Here is a 25881-nt window from a genome sequence, read left to right as displayed (position 1 = left end):
AATGGGAGGTGTGGGGGTGATCGGGAATTGGAGGCAGGAATGCTCCACATCAGTCTGCCTTCCATTGACACTGAGACCCCCATCCTGCCATCAGAGCTGTACCTACGACTGCAGGAGCAACTCCGTAGGGAAAGTTGTGATGGCTGAGTGTACTGGGCGTGTGAATTTTAAAGCTCAGTAACCCTCCTTCCCCCATCACCTCCCAAATAGAGATACTTTAGTTAAGCTTTTCCAGACTTAGTTACAGATTCACCTAGATGCTTTCAAGCAGAACGAGTTTAAGGCTATCTGAATGCAAAACCCTGGCAGCTTTGAACCAGGAAACTTCCCTTTTTCTCTCTCGACATTGAACTGATTTAACAAGAGTTAAATGCTAGTAACCCTTTTTTAAGGATTTTATTCTGAGCCTTCGTAGCAACATTTTGCCATGAGCAAATTTTACCATCAACTTAAAGGTCCAAAGTCTTTCAAATCTGTATTTTCTCCACTGTGCAGCTGTGACTTGTTACTATGATTAGAGCGTTGCTCTGTAGTGACATCTAGTGCCACTGGGCGTAAATGAGAACAACCTTTGTCCATGATTCTCCTCGTCTGTTGAGTTTCTATTCTGTTCACAGAGCCATGGATGCCTACATTCTGTTGAAGGTGAAGGAGACTACAAGAGACAGTGAGGCATCGGGGGGCTAAACGTGGAATCCAGTCCCAGCTCTGCAGCTGACTTGCCTGTGGCCTTGGGCACATCACTACACTTTTCTGCCTCAGTTTCCCCACCTATAAAATGGGGATAATCCTTCCCTACCCTCACTGGGATGTTGGGAAGACGAATTAATGTTTGCAACGTGCTTGGAATACGTAATCATCATATAAATGCTAAGGCTTATTTTATAAGCCAGGAAACCAGAGAGAATCCCCTACTGGTCTTGAAAAGTTAAGTTCCGTTTTCCATTTCTGCACAGCACCAGCTGCCAAGGGTGGATAGCAGAAGCTTTAGTGTGTTTCAGCTGAAGAACTGCAGCTGTAGCAAAGCAGCGACCCCTCTAGTGCTGAGTGTGGTGCAGATGGAGCTAGGAGATCCAGTTATATCTGCAGTCAGCAGTGTGAGTTCTGGGTATGAATGGAGCCAGGCCCTAGTATAAGACATAAAGCCACAACTCTAGCCTGGAGGGGAGAGTTTTGTCAGCAGTGTCGAGTGTTATAACAATACGAGAGCTCTGTGTGTACAAACATGAACCCATTTATCCTCGCAGCACCTCAGTGAGCTCAGGATTATCATGCCCCTGGTACATATGGAGGACGGAAGCTATGAAGTTAAGGGACTTGCACAGAGGGAGTTGGTGGCAATGCTGGATTTAGCTGGAGTTCCTGCTCACGCTGTGAGACCATGCCTGGCAATAGACAGTCTCTAATGCCTGCTGAAAATGATCACTCAGACCTGATAACAGGTCTCAGGACACCACAAACTCTCCTCTGGCCTTTTCTTGGAGCGATCTAACAACACTGACTATAGACATACACGCTCACTGGTTTGACTGCGGCCTAGCTCGGCAGGAACCCAGAGCCGTTCTCAAAGCTATGCCGTGGTCTCTGTGTAGGGTTGCCAGGTGTCCGGTTTTTGACCAGAATGTCCAGTCAAAAAGGGAACCTGGCAGCATCTAGTCAGCACAGCTGACTAGACACGAAAAATCGGGTTGGCCACAGTAACCGGCCTCCACCCCTGTGGGGGCAGGAAGTGCAGCAACGGCGGCTGCAGCCACATGGGTGAGCTGCTCTCTGCTCAGCTGCTGACGCGCGCCTGACAGAGCAGTGGCTGGCTTCTGGACCAGGCTCCAAGAGGTAGGTGCTGCCTGGGAGGGTGGAAATCCTGTCCGCCCCACATTTTGCTCAACTGTGCCCCAGTTGCCTCCGTGCCCTGGCCCCTTGCTCCGGGAACCGACCTGCGCTGTGACCCGACTGGGCTGGCCGGCCGGCTTCATGTCATCTCCTCCCAGCCTGGCCCTGCAGGCAGCAGGTGAGTCCCGGGAGATCGGGGCGTGAGCGAGGGGGGAGGAGGGAAAAGAGTGAGTGGAGGCGGGGCCTCAGGGGAAGAGGCGGGGCAAGGGTGTTCGGTTGTCAGCAATTAGAAAGTTGGCAACCCTATCTCTGGGAGATTAGTGGTGGTTCTCAGTCCAATTCTAGTGGACAGGGGGCCACCACATGCTGGAGACTGGAGCCCCTTCTTGACCAGAGACTGCCTGTAACCTCTCAACCCAAGGAGTAGCTCCTGCACCACCTGAGACGAGGCATGTTGGTGGGGTTCTGTGTTTCAGAGGACTTCGGACTCCAGGGCTGCCAGGCTGGTGCCAGCCGCATTAGAACTGAACTCACTGCTTGAGACCCCATTTTTACTGCTCCAAAAGGGCCTGGGGACCCCAGCTGGCCTGGCCCTGCCGTTCTAATTGAGCCAGCTGCCCAGGACCTGACTGGGCCCACGCTCCGCCAGCGTGTGTGGGCGGCCTCCTCTCCCCTGAGCTCCTGCCTCTCCCAGCATCCCTCTGAAATGGCACATGTCAACGCCCTCATAAATATGAACAACGAGTCTCCTTTAAACAGCAGCCTTTCTGTTTCCATGGAAACCCCGTTCTGCTCAGTATCAAAAGCTGTCCTCTTCAGTATCAAAAGCTCGGCACTCCAGCAAATTGATCGTGCGTGGAGATTTCCAGCAGCTTTTTCCTCTTTGCTTCCATTTCAGGTGTCCGTTTGAACAGAGATGAAACGGCTGGGGGTGGATGTCGTTTGCGCAGCAGCCCCACAGTCACGATACCACACGGTGCTAGAGGATGCGGCTCGGCTTGGCTAATTAGATGGGTCCTGCTGGGATGTGGCTGGCTTTAGTCCCCCAGCTCTGCTCCCTCCCATTCCCCTGCCCCCATTGATAGCCTTACAAAATAGCTCTCTCCAGGCAGGAATCATTGCAAAAGGTCTCCCCCCTCCTGGCTGGGCCTGGTACAGGGGAGGGGACCCCACTTCTGGTGGCTGGTTTGGCACTGAGCTCTCTGGGTTGGCATGAGCCGGGGGGTGTGGTGAAGGAGGCAGTGGTCTCTGCTCAGATGGGGATGATGCATCTACGGGATGGGGGTGGGTCTGGCCACAGGTAGCGGAGGAATCAGAGGGAGCCCTTGGAGTTGTACCTCCTACGGGGCCCCACACTTGGTCCGTGGAGGTGAAGTGCTGAGCCAGCCCCTGCTGGCCAGCTCCAGAGGGAGCCAACTCATTGACTGGATGGGGAGACTCTGGGAAAAGGTGCAATAAGGGTTTCCAGAGGGCCCATCCCACTCCACTGGATATCCCCCATCCCTAGGGGCCCCTCCAAAATATCCCCCTGGCTGTTGTGTAACCCATGTCCCCCTTCGTGTTAACTAGGTTTTCTGTCTGCTGCTGAGAACCTAATCTGTTTTGCCTCTGCCAGTGGCCTGGTGTGTGTGAGAGCAGAGCAGGGGAGGGAGCAGGGGTTAGTCACCCGAGGGAGGAGTGGCATATCTGGGAAGAGACAGGGACCAGCCTCTACTGAACACAGCTGGTGCCCTGCAGCGACCGAGTGGCAGTGTGGGCTCATCAGTCACCGCGCGTTGCTCCAGCCCAGACAGGGAAACCAGCTCAGATCAAACCCAGCCCCTGTCCTGAGGTCTGACAACACTGGGCTGACATCCCTCACCAACCTGTTTGATTCAGGGCCGGTCCATGGGTCTGGCCCATGCTTTGAAGAGGCACCTGACATGTGTCACTACAGACAACACACCATCACGCCCAGCCGGTTGCAGGCCCTCCCTCTCTCTGACTGACATCAGCCCCAATCTGAGCCTGCCTTTGTGGATCTCTGTGACTCAGCTGAGCCCCAGATGCAGCAGGGCCTCCTGGGGCAGCCCGGAGGAGGGAACTGGTCAGAGGCGCTGAGGCAAAAATAGATTCTTCTGTGTGGCCTGATCCCAGTACTGCGTGTGGCAGCGTGCGTAGACAGATGTGCAAACCCAAGAGACCTCAAGGGGCTTTGCTTTCTCCCACGCATCGCTTGAGCACTTTGTGCTGGGCACGTGACCCAGAAGGTAGATCCATTTTACAGGGTGGTGCTGAGGGGGAGAGCCAGCAAGCAGGTAATCCAGGGCAGTGCCCTCCCTCTGCCAGGCTGGTGCTACGCCCTCACTCCCTTCCGTTTGCAGTTTGCCAGGTGGCTTTTGGCAACGAGCAGCCCCTTTCCGCTCTCCCTGCTGGAGCTGTGACAGAAAGAGATGCCCAGGGACACTGTGGTGCCATAATAAACTCATCAGATTTCTGCTGGGGTGCAAAACACCTGCCTGGGAGTGCAGGGCAAGGAGAAATGCGTTGAGTGTGAGTGACATCTGGGTGTCTGCAAGTGACTGTGTATGTGTGTGATTGTGCACCTGTCATGGACTCCGCCTGGGGGATTGGTGTTTATGAGTGAGTGGTTCTTAGTGTAACTGTGTGTGGTCGTTGTGTCTGTGTGTAGCGGTGAGCCGAGTGATTGTAGGTCTGGGAATGACTGAACTGGGGTCACTGGTGCCCAGCTAACATGGTTTTGAACTCAGCTGTCTTTGTCTATGTGCCATAGTGCTTGACCAGGGGCTCATTCAAATATTGTGCTTAGCACAATTTACTGCCAACTCATTTGCTCCAGGCAGGCGAAGCCTGGGCATCTGTAAGACCAAACCCTACAACTCCAACGGGCTGAGGAGCATTAGGGGGTGGTGATCTTAAATTCGAAGCACTGACACCATCCCTCCCCTAATCTCCTGGGAACTCCCCTGTCTCCTCGGTTACCCCAGGTGGGATCAAAGCTCCAGGAGGAAAGGCTGACCTGGGCGGGGGGGAAACCCTGCCTTTCCCTGAGCCACACGCCGGCTGGATCTCGAGAATCATCCGATCGCCTGCTCCAGCCCCGCCTGGGCAATTGGATTCCTGGCTGCTTCGTTTGCAACGATTTTTTGTTGTTAATGCTGCTGCTCTCCTGGCTGCAGGGAAGTTTCTCTGCCCTGGAAAGGGATCCAGCGCAGAGACACGGGGAAGAAGGCTTTATTTTGGAGCTCCCCTTAAACGCCTGGTGCCTGATTCATTCCCTCCCCTTCCACCGCCTTTGCACACACACGCTCACGCTCGCTTTGCAAATTGTTGCAGCCAAGCCGTGTGTTGGCTTTGCAATCTGCCGCCTGCAACGTGCGTTTGTTGGAAAGCTAGCTAGCTTCCCCCCCCCCGCCTCCTCCGCCACCGGGGCACGAGCTCTCGGGTCCCACACGCTGGATTTCCTCGCAGGAGGAAGAGGAAGAGAAGGCAGGGACTGGGAGCTTTCCTAAAGGGGCAAAGCTGCTGTTCCGTGGGGTTGTTTGCAGACAATGGGAAACTGACCCAGCCCCCCCGCGAGGAAATGTGTCTTCTGGAGACTGCTCCCGTCCTTCGGGTCCCTGGATCCTGCTGATTCCGCGTGGAGCTCCGAGCTGTGGTTTTGATTTGCAATGTGACCATGGCAGCCCTGTGTCGGGGATGCCGGCTCATCACCTGCCTCTCCTAGCCTGTCAACGCCTTGAGCCTCTCAGCCCTGACAAGGGATCTTACCCGGGGGATTCCTTCCTTCCAGCGCCAGGAGATGGAAGGCAGCCGGTGACCCAGCAGGGCTTGGGGTGGGGGCTAGGACCAGCTTCCCCTCACCCCTCCTAGCCAGAGCACCCTCCATCTGAATCCCTGAGAGAGCGGCTGAGCTGGTGGGATGGAGGCCTCTGGATACCTTTCTCTGTGAGGACCCCACCGAGGAGATGAGAGGGAGATGATGATGATCGACACACAGGTGAGCTTGACAGGATGGGTGTCCGCAGTGCTGCCCTGGTCTCTATGCCGGTGAAGTGGGATCAGCGGGATAAATACTTAGATCTCCTGGATTGGCACCATCCCGGGTGGCACTCAAGCCCCCGCCGCTGGGGAGATTCAAGTACCAGCTCTTACCCAGGCTGCTGCTGCACCGGGACGCTCAGGGTCAGTAGAAGCCACCTGTGTTAATTAGGAGCCGTGGGATAGATAAATGGATCCACCTTCGCTGCTCCCAAACGGTCTTGTCTGATGCACTGAGTGAGATGAGGCGGCTCACATTTACTTACAGAAGGCCCTGTGTGCTAATTATATTTCCTGTAGATACGTGTGCAGGGTACAACCCCGACCAGGCAGCCACTCGGCTTCTGCCACCACATGACAGCATCCCCGAGGTTTCCCGTCAGGTTTTGTTGAACCTTTTGTTAATGCCCCACACGTCTGTTGGGCACGGGGCACGGTGGCAATAAGGGGGGCATGGCCTGGCATGCTTTGGGTGGGTACAGGGGACAGATGGCAGTAATAGGGAAACAGACCACGGCAGGCATGCTCGGTAAGGGGAAGTAACCACAGGGGAGCTTCCCAGTCTGAGTTCTTGGTCTCTGTGAAAATGGCCGAAGGCCACTGTATGTGCCAAAGGAGGTGGGTCATGGAAAGGGGAGGGATCCAGAGTCTAAGAGACCAGGTGCTTTTAAACTAGAGACCAGCGGTTCTCAAACTGTGGGTCGGGACCCCAAGGTGAGTTGCGACCCTGTTTTAATGGGGGTCGCCAGGGCTGGCGTTAGACTTGCTGGGGTCCAGGGCCAAAGCCGAGCCCCACCACCTGGGGCTGAGGGCTTCAGCCCTATGTGGCAAGGCTCAGGTTACAGGCCCCCCCCCCGCCCCCGGGACAGTGGGGTTTGGGCTCGGGCTTTGGCTCACCCCCCTATCCCCACCTACCCGGGGTGGTGGAGCTCGGGTGGGCTCAGGCTTTGGTCCCCCTCCTGGGGTTGGGTAGTAATTTTTGTTGTCAGAAGGGGGTCGTGCTGCCATGAAGTTTGAGAACCCCTGCAAGAGATGCTTCAGTCATCGCTGAGCTGGGTGACAGACTGGTGGGCAGCAAATGCTCCCGAATGGTGAGACTCTGCTCCACTGTGTGCCGGGCTTGGAGCCACATAGGCAATGCCTAGGCCAAAGAGACATTAGAAGGTGACAGGCCCCCTTGCACTGTCCCTTATGCCCCAAACTCTCTGCACCGTCCCAGCGCCTTGATGGGGCAGGCTCAAGGTGAAATGGGGCCTAGGCAACCAAACTGCAGGGCCTCAAACCCTCTGGAGCTATTTCTGGGAGTGGGTTGAAGTTGGAAACATTTGGAGAGTGGGCCCTGGATTGGCGTGAATCCTCAACTGACTCCTTCCTCCTACTCCCGCTTTTCCCCCGTCAGTTAACCCCTAAGAACTTGCATGTTCTGACAGATGCATGCCTGGGGCCAGATGCTGAGCTCCCCACCAACCCCTCAGACTGGGGGGACCTGATCCTCCACTCTCCTAGGCTGGTGAAACATCACTGACCTCAGTGGAATTCCCCCTGGATTTACACCTGTGCCCGTGAGAAGAGAATCTGGCCCTAAGCGTGGAAGCACATCCTGCAGGTGCTACCCTCCATCTGGTCAGCCTTGAAGCACTGCCTGGGGTCTCTGGGCTCTGCCTGTAGCAGGCACCAGAGGAGGGCCTGCCTTGTGAATTTTAGATTGATGCTCCCCCTCTAAATCCCAAACCTGCACACGGACCAGTCCAGCGAGTGACTTCCAGACTAAATCCAACTCCTAGAGCAGGAGGCAAAATGTCGGCTGAAGGGAGATCCCTGCCTCTCCCTTTGTTGGAGGAATTACATGGGCCTTTGGGGAGAAGGGAGTGATTGTTGCATTGGCAGATTCAAAACAGGAGAAGCCTCTGGTAACACACTGATCTCCAAGGGGTAGTGAGCGAGGCTGGAACCAAACTCTGGTCAGTACCTTTTCTTGAGTGTTGGCCTGAACTTTAGCAGAGAGCGGAGCCTGGCCTGGAATGACTCTTCATCCAGAGCTCCTCCTGGCTCTCAGCTGGTCTGTGTGGGCTTGGACTTTGGTACCAAGGAAAGCTGACAGAGGGTACAAAAAGGAGTCCAGCTGCCATGATGTCCTGGTGGGGACATCCTGAATCTTTCACAGACTGGTTCAGCTGGTGTATTTGGGACCCTTATTTCCAAATGTGGGTGCAAATTAGGGGCCAGGGAAGCCCCTTTAGACACCAGGTGCTGGCAGGTCAGGGGGAGAAAGGCAAGCTGTGCAGATAGCACCAAGGCAGACCTGTGGCAATGGTTATCCTCACGCTGTAGCCCAGTGCGGGTTCCCCCCTAGGGCCCAGTTTGCTCTGAGAGCCTGTTTGGGGTTTTCCAAGACCAGTTTGCCCAGTGTCTTTTGGTTTGTGTTTCTTTCTGTCACTCCAAGTATTTCTGCTGCACTCCTTGTGCTGGGCTGTGGGGCCGCTAGGGGCTGGGGAAGCTGGTGGGAAGCAGCGTTCCCGGCCCTGCGTAGGAATCCTGGAGAAAGCTGCATTGCCCACAGACTCGAGCTAGGTTTCCAATACATTGCTATAGCAATGATCATTCCTGAGGATGCCAACCTGCTATCTACATTGTGATAGCCGAGGAATCATTTCACCTGCCATTGCCTCAAACTCACTCATAGAACAGGAGTCGCTAGCCAGCCTTGTACACACACCAGCCTAGGGCAGTAGGAGGAGAGGAGTCCAACCGGAGCGGGGGGTGGCGGGGGCAGATAACTAGCAGATTCAGAAAGTGCAGGGGCAATTTAGAGAAGCTGAATGTCTGTTCCCCCACCCACCCCCTTCTCCCCACTGGAATGGCCCAGGACTGCAGGGTGACAGGCTGACACTTCCACAGAAATGACCAGGAGTCAGAGGACTTCGCTTTTAATCTCTTCCAAAAAGAGCAGCTTATGTCCTCATCGATCAGCTTCGGTTGATGCTGAGTGCACTCAGCTCCCCTTTGTCAGGAAGGCAGGAGGCGGGGTTGGGAGGTAGGGTTCACCTGCAAGATGTTGATGGGGAAAAGGGATTGTTTGCCCGTTTTGACAGAGACTGTCCCAGACGGTGTTTGCTTCTTTCTCCACACTGGGCTGGCTACAAGCGCCTTTATATGGAGGTGTCGCTGGATGGGATTTAGCACAGTGTCCCTGACCCATTCTGCCCCCTGTCCTGCTGCTCACTGTGCTGAGTGAAGGACAGGATCAAGCCGCAGGTTGCCCCACACGCTCACATCCCACTGCTGGACGGGGAGACCCGGCCAGTCAGTGAGCGGCTCAGTCCCCGTTCCCTTCAATGGGAGCTGAGCACCTCACCAGCTCCCAGGCCCACGTGGGCCTCAAGCAGCGGTTTGTGCTGCTTGTCTCTGGCCAGGGGTTCCCTCAGGCCCTGTGACGGATGGACATGCCCAGGAAGGAGGTGGGATGGGCTGGGATCTGAGCCAGGATGGTGGAGGTGGAAGGGCATTGCCCGAATGCTACCTGGACTTCCTGGCTGGTGGCTCTCTATAGACAAATACAGCTGCTATGGGGGTCCTGCCATGGCTGGGAGCCGCTGTCATTCCCCGCAGTGCTAGGGGCGCACAGGTAAGAGGTCACACTGCTTCGTGAGGCTCCCCATGACTTGCAGCCATCTGGGCATCAGCCAGTGTGTGCGCTCACCTCCCCAGTGCCAGCCCGCGCAGTGGATAAATGGAGCAGGGAGGGAGCTGACGGCTCAGTGTGATGCCTCCCCAGCCCCCTCCCTCCCTCCTCAGGGTAATCGAGCTTGAGGGTGACATTTGTTGAATCATTCTTGAAAAATCAACACCGGTAAAAAGTTAGAAGAAGGGGGGGAGGGGGAATTTCTGGTCCCTTCCCGGAGCCCCGACCCTCTGGGGAGCTGGTGCCGCAGAAGACAGCTCGCACCGTTGGGGACGCAGAGCTGGGACTCCCAAAGGGCTGCAGCAAGCCCCCACCTCAAGCCATGGGCAGGGTGGGAGAGGTCGGTGCTTGGGAGGGCTCTAGATGGGTGGCAGTGGTGTCGCTGGCTCAGTAGGGGGCGCTCCGCTCCCTGCATCGATGTCGTGTGGGTGTGTCGGAGGGCAGAGAGGGCTCCTCTGTGTGCAGTGTTACCGTTCCCACTACAGTTCTCTCCTCTCCTGATTGATTGTTTGAACGTTGGAAGTGATCACTAGGGCTGGGCCTGAGCCCTGTGAGGTTTGGCCCCTGACCCGGATGTGCCCAGAGACTGGGGTTTGTCTCTGGGGCTTGAGCCCTATTGTCGCTGTCATGCAACCCTTTGACGTTACTGTTACAGGCGGCTGCTCTGATCCGGGTCTATTTTCTTGGAACAGGAATGGAACCACCATGGGGGCTGGGGCGGCTGGGCAGTGCAACACCCCCACAATTGGTATGGGAGACTCAGATCCATCCAACAGGCACTAGGTAACAACCTGAGCTGTGCCCCATGCCTGGGCATGACCCAGGAAGTCTCTGACCTGCTGCATCTGGAGAGCTTGACTGTCCAGCAGGTGGCGCTGTTGCTTTCTCTATGGAATATCAGCTGGTCACCTCTCATGAGTCCACTGGGAAATGTGACCCACCTCCAGGCGTGGGCTTGGCGACTCCCTGTGGCTCTCCTCATCACGCTTGGGTAGCCTCAGTCTGCACAGGGACCTGGACTTCCCCGCGGGGAGGAGGGGCTGGCGGAAGGTTGGGGAGAATGATCTTTGCCTCTCAAAGGCCTTGGTGCCTGAAGACAAGGTTTGCTTTGCCATTGATGGTGATAAGGGTGATCATTAATACAAAGTTGCATTTATTAAGCAAGGCAGTGGCTGTCCCATGCACACTTAGCTAGGAGATCTGGGTTCCATTCTCAGTCCTGCCACTGACCTACTGCATGACCTCAGGGAGGTCATGGTATCGTCTCTGTGCCTCGGTTTCCCCATCTGTAAAACAGAGATAATGATACTGACCTTCCTTTGTAAAGGGCTGTGAGATCTCCTAATTAAAAGCACCATATAGCCGCTAGGTACTATTTATAGAGGTCTTGATCCGAAGCCCACTCACTTTGGTGAGAACCTTTCCATTGACTTTGATGGGTTTTGGATCAGGCCATAAGTACCTTTCTGACCGAATGACCACAGAGTGCATAATAAACTATGCACAGAAGTTACTTCACCCAGCCCTGAAACGCAGCAACTTCTGGGATGGGGCCTGGCAACTGTTTAACTACCACACTACCCCAGTTTAGGACAGGAAGTGAAGAAGTATCCTCTATGCCATAAAACTGCAAGGAGGGCTTAGGTATGTGGAATGTACCAAACTCACCCATGCTGGAGACCAGTTGGCACAACTGGGTGAACATCCCAGAACCCAAGGGTTACATTTCAGAGAGTTTAGGAAGGCAGAGCAGACTGACTGGAGTTGGAATGTACCCAGCGTGGTTATCTCAATAACCAAAAAGTGAAGTGAGCTGTAGCTCACGAAAGCTCATGCTCAAATAAATTGGTTAGTCTCTAAGGTGCCACAAGTACTCCTTTTCTTTTTGCGAATACAGACTAACACGGCTGCTACTCTGAAACCTGTCAATAACCAAAGCGCTCTTCCGCATTTTGTTGGGATTATTTCCACTTGAATCCTGTCTCCCAGGATCTCAGTAATGGGTGCTGTGATGCAGAGACTCTGCTGTTTCATGAGTGAGCACAGCATGCATCTCTGCCACCCCTGAGACCGATCTTCCATTTTATTAGGAAAAGCCAAACCAAGCCTTCATTTGGCACATGAAGCTGGGGGCCCATGGGGGCCCTGCTGCTGTGGCTGGAATATAGAAGAGAACTGTATGAAAACCAGCATGTAAGGAGCAGCACACAGGGATCACCTCTTTTCCTCAAGGACACTTCAACCCATCAGAATAATCCTTTGCCCTCTCTGCCCCCTTCCCTCAATGCATCTCCCCGTGCTTCACGAGCATTTATGTCTTGCATCCCTGTGAGGTTGGACTGTATTGTTATCCCCATCTTACAGAGGGGGATGCGGAGACGCAGGCTTGGTGGAGCGGAGAACAGACCCAGGATGGTGGCTCCTGTCCCTACATATCTGGGGCCTGGAGTTAGAACCCGTCCCCAGCCCAAGTGATAGAGGGATTGGGATATTGTCAAGGGAACAGCCTGCCCTTGCGTTGAGAGTTCTCCCTCACATGTGCGGGATTTATTCTTCTCTGGGGGTGTGTGTAGATCCCGCTGCTAATGCTGATAGGACACATCCAGTGACAGGAGAGAGCTACACAAGGTGTCCCAGCCATCTCTTATTTAAAATGCACTGTTCACCTGCACCCATCTGAGGTCCTTCCAGGGCACAAATCTCAGAATGCGGCCCTCTGTTACTACGGTGACGAGGCCGTATAAGTACTCAGATACTGAGGCCCTCATCACCTTAGTATCCCACTGCTTTCTTCTGAGGTTCAGATGATTGGGGGCAAAGTGGTGCATTTTTATGGGAACCTGACACAAAGCTTACCATACAGAACGTACTCCTCACTGGGGCTGGAGCTGCATGAAACGCCTTTGCCTTTGTCTGCTGTCTAGATCTAAGCCCCTGTGCTGCTGGTATTCGCGTCAGCGGGTGCTTTTGGCTGAACCGTGATAGAACGTGCTCTGCTCTTGCTTGTGTGAGAGGAAGCTGATATTAGGGACCGATGGCTTAACTCCGGTGGCTGTAGCATAGATGGGACATAAGGGCTCTCAGCTGATGGTTGATTATTAATTTGTATTTCAGTATTGTCCAACTGAGAGCATGGCCCGTTGTGCTGGGCACCGCACATACACATAGTGAGATGGTCCCTGCCTCAAAGAGCTTCAATCTAAACGGACAAGACGAAGGTCAGGAAGGGAAGTGGAGGCACAGAGAGGTCACATGACATGCTGAAGGTCACACAGCAGGTCAGTGGCAACGCTGGGACTGGAATCCCGGTCTGTTGATTCCCAGTCCAGTGTTCTGTGATGCCTGGAAGGAAACTGACCTGCCCTACAAGGTGGCTAAAGAGATCAGGGTGAAGAGGCCCCAGCAATGAGGAGGGCACTTCGTGCTCTTGGCTTTCGGCAGAGGCTGCTATAAAAAATTTCAGCTGCCAGCCATTAATGTGCTAAGTGCACTGAATTTACCACATGCCCAGATCCTCTCTGCATGGAGCCATTCCCTGCCATCACTGCTTATCAAATGACCTAATGGGCAACAGCAGGGAGAGCGGCCTGGACCTTGCTGGGGCCCTTTGTTCTATTACTGACATTTGATTGTTGCTGGGTTAGCTGTGGCTGGGAATGTCTGACCGGCTCAGCCCCGGTCAGTATCACCGGATGAATTCCCATCAGGTCTGTGGTGGGATCGCAGGTTTGGTGTTCCCCAGGGATCTGTGCCACTGATTGAGTGACTTCTCTGGGCCCTGTTAGCTCGAAATGCAGCCTGAGAATGACTGTGCATTCATCCCAGGAGGGCTGCAGAATCAGTTGTCTAACGTCCATCGAACTGGCTTTCTCCTTTGTATCGGATGTTCTGTTCTCCACATTCTTTTGTGTCCCTGCTTTGCGCGCTTTGGCCATCAGTCAAAGAACATGTTTGTAGACACGAGCTGACGTCAAGGGCTGCCTGGTGACTGCATGTCGTTGATCACAGGCTTCCAAGACAGAGCTCCTGCTCCCTGGAGGCCTGGTGCAGACAGCGGGAGTTCATCCATTCAGGAGATCATTGTAGTGCCCTGACAAATTTATGGTCTCTGGCTCCTCCTCTGTTGCTGTCTCCTTGGAGCATGACTGAGCTGGACAGAGATGGGATGTTGGGTTTCTGTGCCAGACTTTTCTTTCTGAGCCCCGGGCTGGCAGACGTCTGCAATGGAGGGCGGGGGTGGGATGGCAGTGAGATGGGCCTTGTTTCTATTGAACAGTCTGTCCCAAGCAGGATAACAACCTTCATTATGTTGCCTAGAGAGAAGTGTCTTCAGGGGGATAATTAAGGGGAGAGGCTGTGAGACAGAGAAGGTGAAGGATGAGGGAAAGCACCCAGGGGTGAAATTGGAACCAACCTAAACACACGCCCATTACAGAGCCAAATTGTCTGAGGTTCTGACACGATCGGCCAACCCTCTCCCCTGGCCCTCACCCTGGCTTCTAGCCATGACTGGAAGCTGAGGCCACGTGGGACCCTGTACCTGAGGGACATCCAGCCCACTGCTGGAGCCTCGGGAGCTTCAGAGAGGTTCTGGGGCTTGGTGGTAGAGCTCTGGGTTGCTCTTCCCAACCTGGATTCCAAGCCTTCCTGAGCTTCCCCATCAAAGAGCGTGAGGAGGTGGTGAAGACAGGAGGAATGGGGGTGAGTGGTGCTTAAACTTCTGGAGGGAACTGTCCAGGGGACACTCTGTGTCGGGATTTGACGTAAGGCGCCGTGAGCCGGGCACAGCCTCCCCCAAGGCTCATGCTAGCTATTATTATCCCTTTGTGTTGACATATGTGGTTCCATAACAGCCATCTCTGTCTCTGCCCCTCGCCGGTTTCTCAGGATGGTGAGAACCTGATATTCCTTTTCTCCCCTTCCTCCAAAGCTTCCCCACCTCCCACCCCGCCCTGCCTCAGCTAAAAATGCCCCGCCCCTTTTTTAGACAGGACATGAACTCTGTAAAGGTTGCATCCGACACATTGGCACTTGCCAAGTCGTCCTGTAGAAAGAGAATGGGTCGGCCTGCCCATCAGCTTTGCACCCGAGGATGCATAGGGGTGGGGAGTGCAGGGGTGTCTCGCTGTGCCTGGGGGGATTGTTTTGGACCCCTGTGAAGGCCTCCAGGTTCCGTCCTGTTGTGCATTCCTGGCCTCACTGCTGCCATCTGATGCCAGATTTCCTGCCATGTGTTTACTGCCATGGGAGCAAAGCAGCCGCTCTGCAGCATGTTCTGTGCTCATAGGCCCGTGTGGCCTGTGTTTCCAGCCTCCCAGTGCAGCAGTGAGGAGTGCTGGCTGGAGACTTGACTAGTGTAAATAATTGTGACAGGAATTTGGGAAGGAACCTATGATTGCAAGTCAGTGAAAGGCCGGCACAGCAAACTCTGGCTTCTTCCCTGAGAAAGAAGGAAATGGCCCATCCAGAGGATGCTCTCTGACGCATTGGGTTATGGAGACCTGGCTCCGAGAATGGCTTTGAGTGAACGGGATTTTGGCCGACGGCTCAGCCTCTGTCTGGTTCCTCCAGGAAAGGGTGGTTTGACGCTTGGGGATCAGGCAAAGGCCAGGGCTGGAATAGCTGGGTGTAAAAGGTCAATGGAGGGTCCCAGAGCTGGAACAGCAGCAGAGGCTGAGAGTCAGGACTGAGGTCCCTTGGCGGGGCTCATTAGACAAGAATAGCAGAGGGTGCACCAGGTTCGGGTTAAGGAACATTGGCAGAGTTGTGCGTGAGGAGCCCTGAGCTGGAATACCAGGGGACGGGAAGGCTTCCAGTTGGGACAGTGGTGCGTTGGCAGAGCTATGGGCAGGGTGGATTTTATTTAAATCAAATTGATTTAAATCATGATTTAAATCACTAGTCAGGAAGACTCGATTTAATCATGGATTTCTACATTAAAGTGCATTCTTGTTGGTTGTTATAACATTAATACATAATTCTTCACAACTCAGCGATAGATGTAGGTTTCATTTTTAAAAGGTAAACACTAAACATTTTTAAAGTGATTTATTTTGAAAACTTTTCAGATTAGTTTTACAGCTATATCAGAAAATGAATGATTGTTTGGTTATTTCATTTACCAAAGGTAATTGAAGCAGATATTTATGAAGTCATTGGGCGGTGAACTAGCTCCAATTCAACAGGTTAATCATTAACATTTGGAGGATTTTCTTGCCATGCTTTATTAGTCGGAGAACATCACCAGACAAACATTTAAATTGTTTTGTTTAACTAAAACAACGTTATGTTTTCTGGATTTTTTTCTTCAACAGCAAACATATAATATTTTAACAAAACAAACATATGAATTTTTGAATTTAGTTAAACATTCAAGTTTTTAAAAATCAGGTTTGTTTTTGTTAAAATTGTTTTTAACTAAAATAGTTAAATTAAATATTTAAAAAACAAAACAAAATTAAATTAACTATATCAGCCAGGTCAACATGAGAAACTTAAAATAATGGCTTCTGCAGCTAACTCAGTTGTCTTCACCTTCATTTTCCTGTTTGTTCACAATCTGGAAAAGAAAACCAAGCTTTCCTGCTTTTTCAGGTCCCAAACGATTTCTCAATTTGGAATGAATTAATCCAAAGGAAGAAAATATTCTTTCCACACCAGCAGAAGAAGCTACTGCTGGTAAAAGTGAGATTATCGCTTCAACAGTCTTTGAATCCTAGTGCTTAAGTGACTTCCACGAGTTCACTGGTGTGACTTTCTTTAAAACATCATCAGCAAACATATATTTCTTGAATGGCTCTTATTTCCAAACTGGGTCTCTTTTACGGCCTGCTGCCATTATAGGTTTTCCCTTCTAGTGAGAGAATGGTATGGTAGATCTCAAATCAATGAAGGCTACACTCAGAAAGACCTCAAGACTGCGGGAATATGCTTCTCACTTTTGTTTCTACTGCCTGTCCCTCCCTTCCCACATTTATCTCCAAACTTCTCCTTGTCCAGATCTATTCCGCCCCTAACAATCTTCTATTCATTGAACTTTTTGAAACTTTGCACTTTTAGAGAGAGGTAAGGGATTGACTCTGTGTACACAAATTTGCAGAGGGACAATAGGGTTGAGGTCTGTTATTTCTTTCCTCTATATATTATTGATTTATTTAAAAACATTTTTGCTGTTAACAAGCATGTTGTCTCTGGAGACACATATTCACAGTTTGAGAACTGTAAAACTAAGCATCTCTGATGGTATCTTCTAGACTGAGCATTGGATAAATAGATTATATAGGTTAATCTTTCTATACAGAAGCCCCTGGAACCCCATAAGATTGGGTCCCTAATCCATGAACTATTGGAACTCATTTACAAAACTTTTCTTAAACATTACATGAATATATTGTCTCATACTATAGAATTAGAATTTATAATCCTTGTTCCATGATGAGATATTTTTGAACGATAATGTATCTTAATTAAAACTATCTTTAGATAGGTTTTTCCTCAAAAAACATTTTATCAAAAAAATCCAATTTAAATTAAAAAAATCCGATTTTTTTGAAATTTATTTTTTAAAAATCATTGATTTTTATCCACCCTGGCTATGAGGAATCCCCGGGCTGGAAGAGCTCCGCGGGTTTGTGGTCAGAATTGCAGGGCTTTCTCTGTGTGTGCGGTGGGCGCGGGTCCGAGGACCGGAGGAGCCGGGGTGCTGCAGGGCAGGATTGAAGTACCCTGGTCGAGCCGTGTGGTGACCTAGCCCAGCTGCACTGAGGTGCTGAGCGGACAGATGGGGAAGGACAGAGCAGACAAGTCTGCCAGGAGGCGTAATGTGAGACGAAACCTAGGGCAGCGGGAAGGCCCTTGCTAAGGGAGAAGGTGTTTCTCCCTGCTGTCGTGTGGCTTCAGTGGCTTGGCGAGCGCTAATCCCATAGCAGAGGGGCCTCCGAGTGCTGCACTGGGCCCTTTGGGCCAACAGGAGATGGAAAGGTCGTGAGTCTGTTACCCGGCCAAGCGCTCTGGAGCAGCGGGGCCTGTTCTGCTTGGCAGTGGTTCAGAGTCCCAGCAGGCTTCCACATTTCCATGGCGATGGGGCGGGAGTTCCTGTCAGCCGCGCTGTCCTCAGGGGCACTGAAATAACAAGGCTGGAGTGAGCTGTGCTGCGTTGTGATCGGTGTACTCCAGTTCCTGTGGCTCTGTAGCCCAGTCTCAGCACAGGCCGGATGGTCACAACTCTACCCCATGTGGGCCAAGACTGGGTCACTCCCCTCAGGGAGGCCAGATTCTTGTGACAAGAGACAGATTAATAATAAGACTCTGCCCTTCTCCGTTAGGAGCACTTTACAAACAACAGCAGTGCCCCGCAAGGTCTGTCGGTATCACCATTCCCATTCTGCCCTCGGGGAAACTGAGGCACAGAGTGATGCGGCAACTCACCCTAGTCCCACAGTGAGCCAATGGCAGAGCAGGGAGCAGATCTCACATGTCCTGACTCAGCCCTGTGCTCTAACCACTAGGCATGCTTCATCCCAAAGGCTAAGTGGGATCCAGATCTGACTGGACAGACCATTCCTCCCACTTGTCTTCCTCCTGCTCTTCTATCCCAGAGGAGGATCCCCAACCCAGCAGCAGCTTGAACCTTTGTACTCTGCCTCTTCACCTGCCGCACCCTCTGAGTGCAGAGCCTGGATCCCACGGGTTCATGGCGCCCTGCCTTGATCTGCTGTTGGTGAGTAAGGCCACATGCTCTGAGTTATGTGGATGCAGCCAGTGTTCTTGAGAGCAGATTCAAATAGGGGGAAAGAGCCCCTTTCAGTGGGACTAGCCCATCGGGCACTAGCCCCTTTGGGAGTATATGGGAGTGATTGGAATGCCAATCCCACTCGTGCCAGTGAGGTGCAAAAAGAGAACAGCTTAAGCATCCATATTCATAATCCAAGCTGGGAAAATATGAGGCCTGGCAGTTGCCCAGCGTAAGAGAATGACTAAAGGGGGGGTCTGTGGGTGTGCTGTGATGTGGGAAATGCTGTCGTTGGTATTAGGCACCAGCCTGACATTTGGATTGCCTGCCATTATTAAAACTCCTCCAGTGGCATTCTTCAGAAGAGTTGGGCCCGAGCCCCAGTGGCTTGGCCAAATCCCAGTCATCCCGTGTTGCCTAGCAACGTTTCCTTGTTGGCTCACTAGGATACAGGATTTTCCTTCGCTCCTTGTCCCTCAAGCTCCTGTGTAGAGCTGCTGGTGCGACTGCAGTGGCTTTGTATCTCCTCTGCCTCGCGCCTGCTTAGACCTGGCTGCAAAACAGAATTGAGTCCTGCAGGAAATTCCGAAATTTGGTTTTGTCCCGAAATCTCAGAATTTTTTGAAAAATGAAATATCTAAAAATACTTCCTTTCCACTGATAAATAAAAGTCACAAAATGTTTTGTCCTTTATCATGATGAATCTTTTCAGCCTTTTGAGATTTTCTGTGGGAATCTCCATGTTCCTGCAAAACATTTAGCTGTTGTCAAATCAGCATAGGGAAACTCTTTGACCAGCTTTCCTATCGCCTCAGAAAAGTGGCTGCATTTCAGTAGGGCATGAAGTGAAGGAATTCCACTGTGTTCCACTGGGTATGGACCCATTCCTAAACGCTCTTACATATGTGACTAGCCCTTGTGCAAAGGGTTCTTACTGACTGGGTTCAGGCTCTTGTAGTTTGTAACTCAGAGAGCCCTCTGAGGATTGCAGCAGGGGCTCTATGAATCTGTGAATAAACTCAGGTGCAAGTGTGTACAGAATCTCTGTGGCAGGGTATAAGACGATGCAAAACTGGACAGCGCTATTGAGAGCTTAAATGCATGGGATGTTAGAGATTTTACTCTGTATTAGGTGGTGCTATGCACTTTAAATCTCATGGAAAAATGGCCGCTTTCATAATAAAGTGACACATATTATCACCTAGTTGCACAATGTTTTAACCAACTGTATTGGAATCTTTGGGAGCATAAATTCCACTGGCCCGGTCGGGGACTAACAGCTGCCTCCCCCATCAGGGTTAGTGATTTGAAGGCCTAAGCATGTGCTCCCCAGGAGAACCCAGTATCTTTGTGGGAGGGGGGAGGGGTTACAAGAGACAGTTGCACCTGCAGCTACACCCACTGTTTCTCCGCTTTTGGGAATTCACCCGGCCTTGGATAAAGCCAACAGGCCGTGTTCCGGGGCTTTGTAACACTCTGCTATTTACATAACCCCCCTTTGCTCCATCCTCATTCCAATGCTCTTTGAAAGTGTGTTTAGTTAATAGGATTATAAAGCTTTCCTGTCGGTAAGCAACAGAAATCAATGCTCAGCCCCAGGCCTGAGCTTAATGTCAGTTACAATGGTCTGCCACTAGGTGGCTCCAAGCCTCCTACCTGACTCAGGTTATGGCAGTGGAAGACCCAGAGCGGAGAGAGCTGGCACAGGGGAGCCTGTGCGGATGGGCAGGTAGGCAGCTGTCTGAACCGGGTCCCTGCATCCTTTACCCTGCTGCTCAAGCCCTCTGAGGGCTGGTGTTAAACCTAGATGGTAAGAGCTTGTGTGTGTCCACCCACAACAGCTGCCAATGGGGTTCTGCCTGGTGGGTGGTCCCAGTTGGCTGCAATGCCTGGGATGATGGCTCTTGCTCAGGCTGGCCTCTGTGTGGACGGGACCGCCTGAGGCAGCCTTCCCAGCCCAGTCCCACAATGCAATGCGTCAGCCCCTGCTCCCAACAAGTGCCAACCACATAGGGTCGTTGTTCTCAGAATGCACCAAGGGCAGAAGCTTCCATGCATTTCATACAGTCACTGCAGTGGCTTCCTCACTTGGTGCTGAAGTCCAGGGAGCCAAGGCACCTGTTTTCTTTGGGCCAGGGGAATCTTCCTGCCAGGCCTGGTAAATGAGCAGCAGCCCCATCTCACAGGAGGGCTTCCCCTTCTCTCTGTTGGTTTATAAAGCATCTGGAGCCAGCCTCCCTCGACTGAGTGGTAGCTTTGCAGAGGGCCCCCTGCTAGTGCAATTACTGAACAGAGCTATTTGACGCAAACCAGCTCAGTCCCAAATCTGTGAGTGGCTGCAGAACTGGCTTTTGTTGGGAACCTGGCAGGGATCCAGTCTTCTCTGTGGTAGGCTGAACTACTGTGCTCCAGAGGTGGGGCCAGGCCTGGGAGAACTGATATTTGACACCAGCCCTCAAGGAGGTCAGGGCAGGACCTTTGCAACACCTGGATTGTGTCCACCAAAGCAGACAGCCCTCCTGCCCCACTATGCCCTTCCCCTGCCTCCCCTCCCTCCGAGCGAGAGTGCAGGACTAAAGCCAGACTGCGAGGGGAAAGGAAGAGATGCAAACTAAAGTGACTTTCTCTCTCTGGTCCCTGGGTGCGGCTGAGCCAACTTGGAAAAGGGAAAGGTCTGCAGAAGGGATCAGCTTCCCACGCTGCTGAGGGATTGGCTCCAGCAATATTGGGCAGCTCTTTGTCACGGTAAGGGGTGGGAAGATGTTGAGGGCCTAAATTTTTGTGCGCATCACAAAGGAAATTCTCAGTAGAAAATGGACCCGCTCAAAGAATCTGTCTCTATGATACACACTTTCCATCCACCCACCCACCGCCCGAAGCAGAGATGGTAAAAGAATGGATCACCTGTCAAATGGAAATCTGTAGAAAAGGCCAAACCTGCAAAGCAAGCACTGAGAGGAAGGACGGCCTTCCTGTGTGGCTCCAGGCACAGCACATCATCGCTTTGTGCCGCAGTTCCCTGCCTGTAGGATCTCCTGGCTTTTGTCTATTTAAATTGTTGTAGTGCTGTCAAATGTCACAATATTTGCTTTGAGCCCCAGCCCCTGGAGACAAGGTTTCTATGAGAATCTCTGCTTTCATTTTTAAAAAGTGTCTTGCTCACGTGGCTGTGGAGAAAAGTTTGAAAATGTGACCTGAGTGTGTCCTAAGGGCTCAGAAATGAGAAGGCAAGGAAAAAGAGCTCCATACGTGCTTACCACATACAGAGGTATATACGTCTCTATGCATACATATTGCCCCTTCTATTGATCCATCCAGGAGAGGAAGGATGATCCAGTGGTTTGCATGCTAGTCTGGGCCATGGGAGACCCAGGTTCAATTCCTGCTCTGCCACAGACTCGCTGTGTAGTCCCTGGGCAAGTCACTTAGCCTCTGTGTGCCTCACTTTCCCCACCTGTCAAACGAAGAGGGTGGGGGGGTGGGAATGGGCTGCTGATAACTGGAGGCTGTAAAGCACCCAGGAAGGAGTAGGGCTATGAAGGGTGGAGCAAGGGGGTAGAACTAGGAGTTATGAGATGAAATTAAGAAAAGGAGTATTAGTATCAGGAAACACTTCCAGTCCTCCGGTGTGATGGGCTGGGCTGTGGAATGGTCTCCAGAGGGAGGCGGTAGAAGCCTCCTCAGTAAGCCCTGGAGAAGGCAGCTCTGTGCTGACGGGAATAATCCTGCGCTGACTGGGAGGGAAGGAGGATCCTAGGCCTGGCCATGCCTAACACCTGTGAGTTTGTGGGTGCTTCTGCTGTGAGGAGAGGAGCCCTTCCTGCACAGAGCACTCTCCTTTGTGTGCACACACGCACTCTCTGGTGGACACCTGTTTACATGTGTGCTCGCACACGGGGAAGCACCCTGCCCTGCTGGGGTTCTGACTGCATCACCCAGGCGTGCAGGTTCCCTGGACATCCGAGGAATCCTGTCTCTAAGGCCCTTGCAGATAATTGGTAACTGTCGAGATGGCCGCAGCTTGCTTGTGTCGTCATTTCTGCCAGCCCCAGGGCACCTGTGGATTCTCCAGACAAGGCAGCCAGAGCCTCACCTGCAGCCAGGCTGGCTTCTGGGCCCTGCAGCTCCTGCAGGCTTGGGGTTGGCTGGGTGGTGTGTTGGGGATGAGGGGGGCTGCCTTGGGTGGGGCCTTCAGAGCTGTTGCTTTACCCCTCTCTGCTCCAGCTTGGGCCCAAGCAGGGCACTGCACGTGTAGCTGTCTGTTTTGCACGTTCAACTGCATAGCTTCTGCTCACAGTGGCCTTGGTTCTTGTGCACGCCTGTGTCACATGGGTGCCTGGTTTTGAAATGGGCCCCTCTTCTCTCCATCTGCCCCAGAGAAAGGTCCTTTCCTGGCTCTTGGGAGTTTCAAATGCATCAAGCTTTGCCCTCCCTAGGGGCTAATCACCTGCTTCATAGCCGCTCAGCTTCTCTACCTCATCAGGCCCTAATGAGGTGACCTGTCCCCTGTGAGAGCACAATGGGGAAGCAGATCAAAGTGGTTCTGATGGAGCTGTCCATGTGCTCCCCGGGTGCCTAGACTCTCATGTGTGCCTGAGAAATGCCTCTTATTTCTCAAACCTCCCCTCCCGCCATTCCCCAGGAACGATGCCTTCAGGGAAGTGTTAACGAGACGCAGAGAGGGGGAGATAGGCTGGCTAGAGGGGCAAGGGGGCTGCATATGGTGGGAAGCAGCCTCTTGCTGCTATTACCCACCCTTTGCTCCTTCTGGATGCATGGGAATGCCATTTTTGGATGGGGAAGAATCTAAACAGGATTCCTTTGCTGGGATTTACTGGGAAGGGCTGGGAGTGCTGGGGAGACAGCCCAGCTGTGGTGGTGGGACGTGCCTTTTGTTGCTCAGTAGCACCCCTTCTGGTTGATAAAAGGAATGCCGGTGGCAGACTTTACAGCATCTCCAGAAGTCCTCCGCTGGAAAGATGGTGAGGCAGGAGGCCCGGAGGTTAATCCGGGGCAGAAATGACAGTGAGCCCCACTGGCCTAGCACACTGCAGAGGGCGCTGCTAAGGTTGCGGCAGGGTTGGTGTACTCATATGCAGTGCAGCCATCTGATGAAGCAAGCTGGTCAGAGTGGAGCCAGCTGGCACACTGCTCTATCGCAGCAGTGGGGGGGGAGGCAGTGGGGGGCCAGGGAGCTCGCACTGGTGTTACTCCCCTTGGCTGGGCGGGATTAGTCAGGAATGATGCAGGCCTCTGGAATGGTGTTCATACCCGGCTCAGGAATGCTCCCCGCTCTTGACAGGGGATTCCTCTCTGACAGCTGCTGCTGTCTCACCTAGATGGAATAGTGTGTGTGTATGTGAGCATGTGTGTGTGTGTGTGTGTGTGAGCATGTGTGTGTGTGCGCACGGGGAGGGGAGAGTCTGAGTCACCGGGGCCAGCTAGGACAGGCCCACCCCTGTGACCTAATACCAAACCCAAACACTGCAGGTCTGACACCTTGACACACACACACACACACACACACACACACTCTCTCTCTCTCTCTCTCTCTCTCTCTCTCTCTCTCTCTCTCGATCGTGTCAAAGCTTAGGAGAGCCTGGGGTGGGGGAGAGGGAGTATGAAAAACAAACCTAATGTGGCAGTAAATCCCATCTATATCCCATCTGTAGGGTCTCTACTTTTGCCAGTCTAGATGGCGGGGGAGGGGGGAAGCTCACAGACCCCTAATGCAGGGCACAGGCTGCCCTATAGCTGAGAAAACAGGGGGTTGAGTTTTTAAGATGAATCTGCCATGGGGGGGGGAGGGAAATGATGGGTTTAAGTTATGGGGGGTGCAGGGGTGGGAGTGATGAACTCAAGGGAGTACAGTGACCCAAAACAAACGGCTCTAGAGAGTCACGAAACCGCAAGCTGCACCTTTTCTCCGCCTCCCACAATGGCTCAGAACTACCTCCTGCCCCACTGGATACACCATTCTGCTTCCCAGCTGTTGGCCCCACCAGGCTAGCCCCTTCCCAGCCCTCTGAGCTCTGGAAACGAGAGGCTATGTCCCATCATGTGGCAGACTCAGGACTGACTCGTCATCTCCGTCCCCACTATGCAGTCAAAAATCCATCTGCTTCCACCCTTGCTCTGTGCCGGGTTGGTGGTAAGCTGGCTGGTAGCATAGTGAATAGCGGATACCTTTGTATCATGTGGGCAGACAGCTGGTTTCCAGGTAAACAGCAAAATAGATTGCTCAGTTTCCAACCCCTCCCTTGGCTGACACCCTTTCAGTGCCCCATGTGACTCAAGATCAATGCTAGGCGTGTCTGGGTGAGGCTAGGCAGCGTTGTCAGGGAGTGTGGGCAAAACACCAGCGCTGGAGGGGAAAAGACGACAGATGTCATTTGGGAGGCGTGGCCGTTAAAGAACAGCTGTTAGACAGATGCTGTGTCCCCATCCAGAAGTGAGTCACTCACCGACAACATCCTGTTGTAGGCAGTGCTCGGTGGGGGATGGAGGTCCAGTTTCCATGACTGTCCATGTCCAGGGAAGCCAACAACAAATACAGACGATATTCTGTAGAACTGACTCAATCACACTGATAAGGCACCACACCTGGGCAGTAATAGAGGGCAAGGGACATAACAGGGATCGTATCACCTGCAGAGTGGCCTTTGTGTTTCTACCTATCCCTGCAGCTGCAGAAGGGCTCCGGTTTGCCACGTGTTTTTGGTTTTTAATACCTGGGGAGCCAGGGTGAGTGATGGGATGGGGCAGCTGTATTTATCAAAGAAATGTGGAGGTATTTATTAGCGCATGCATGCAGCTCGTATGCATATTTGTGGGGTCTGTCTTCATGCATATGGTGGGCTGTTGTGGGGGTGACTGGATGGATGCACAGGACATGTGCATCCATGCCTCTGTGCAGTGTGTGTGCTGTGTTCTGTGGTGTGACATTCATCAGGTCTCTATCACTCGACCCCATCTTGCTGTTGAAGCGGACGCTGATTACGACCTGTACCTCTGTCTGTCACCGCACCCAGAAACCCAGGGTGTCCAGCAGAACTGGCTACGGAAATGGCCTCTGGCAGATCACATGCTCTTCAGAAGCAGGGGGTTTTCTATGGAAACTCAATAAATTTTGTAACCATAGAAACCCCAAGTAAAGATCACCCCCCGTCTCCTCCAGATGAAATACCCTTCATGACAGCTCAATGTTACCAACTCCTGGGGGATTTATTTCAGCTGGAGAAAGCACTTTAGCGTTGAATAAGGCAGTTGGATTGCAAGCAACAAAGCTTCTTCTTTTTTTTTTTTTAACTGATGAATGAAGATGTGTTTAGAAGCAGAAATGACGTTCATAGATAACTGCCATTCCCTCCTGACCCGGTGTAAGAAGCAGCCCCTCTGCTATTTTGGTGCCATTTCCTAAAAACACCCCCTTTGTTCCCCTCTCCTCCCGCCCCAAACAAAACAGGCTGCTTGAGATGCATCTGTATCTGATTTTTTTTTTTTTTTTTGCTCCATCGGTTAGGTGGTTGTTGCATATGGTCGTCTCCATGGAGACAGAGCCCGGCTCTGCCATATCCTAGATACCTGTTTGATTGAT

At 52.5% G+C, this 25881-nt stretch overlaps 1 protein-coding gene across 1 annotated transcript in view; it reads left to right on the top strand.

Annotated features, from left to right (window-relative positions):
* The first annotated feature begins 5237 nt into the window (after positions 1–5237).
* The window catches only part of RALGDS (ral guanine nucleotide dissociation stimulator), a 98581-nt gene continuing 77937 nt past the window's right edge, over positions 5238–25881 (top strand). The window contains exon 1 of the mRNA XM_048822924.2: positions 5238–5830. Coding sequence (XP_048678881.1) covers positions 5810–5830 — 21 coding nt within the window. The 5' untranslated portion in view covers positions 5238–5809. The remainder of the gene's footprint in view (positions 5831–25881) is intronic.

The sequence above is a fragment of the Caretta caretta genome, chromosome 16 (assembly GCF_965140235.1).
Source record: "Caretta caretta isolate rCarCar2 chromosome 16, rCarCar1.hap1, whole genome shotgun sequence".
NCBI classification, from domain to species: Eukaryota; Metazoa; Chordata; order Testudines; family Cheloniidae; genus Caretta; species Caretta caretta.
Note: the sequence above shows the minus strand (reverse complement) of the source record. Positions and strands in the feature narration are given on the sequence as shown.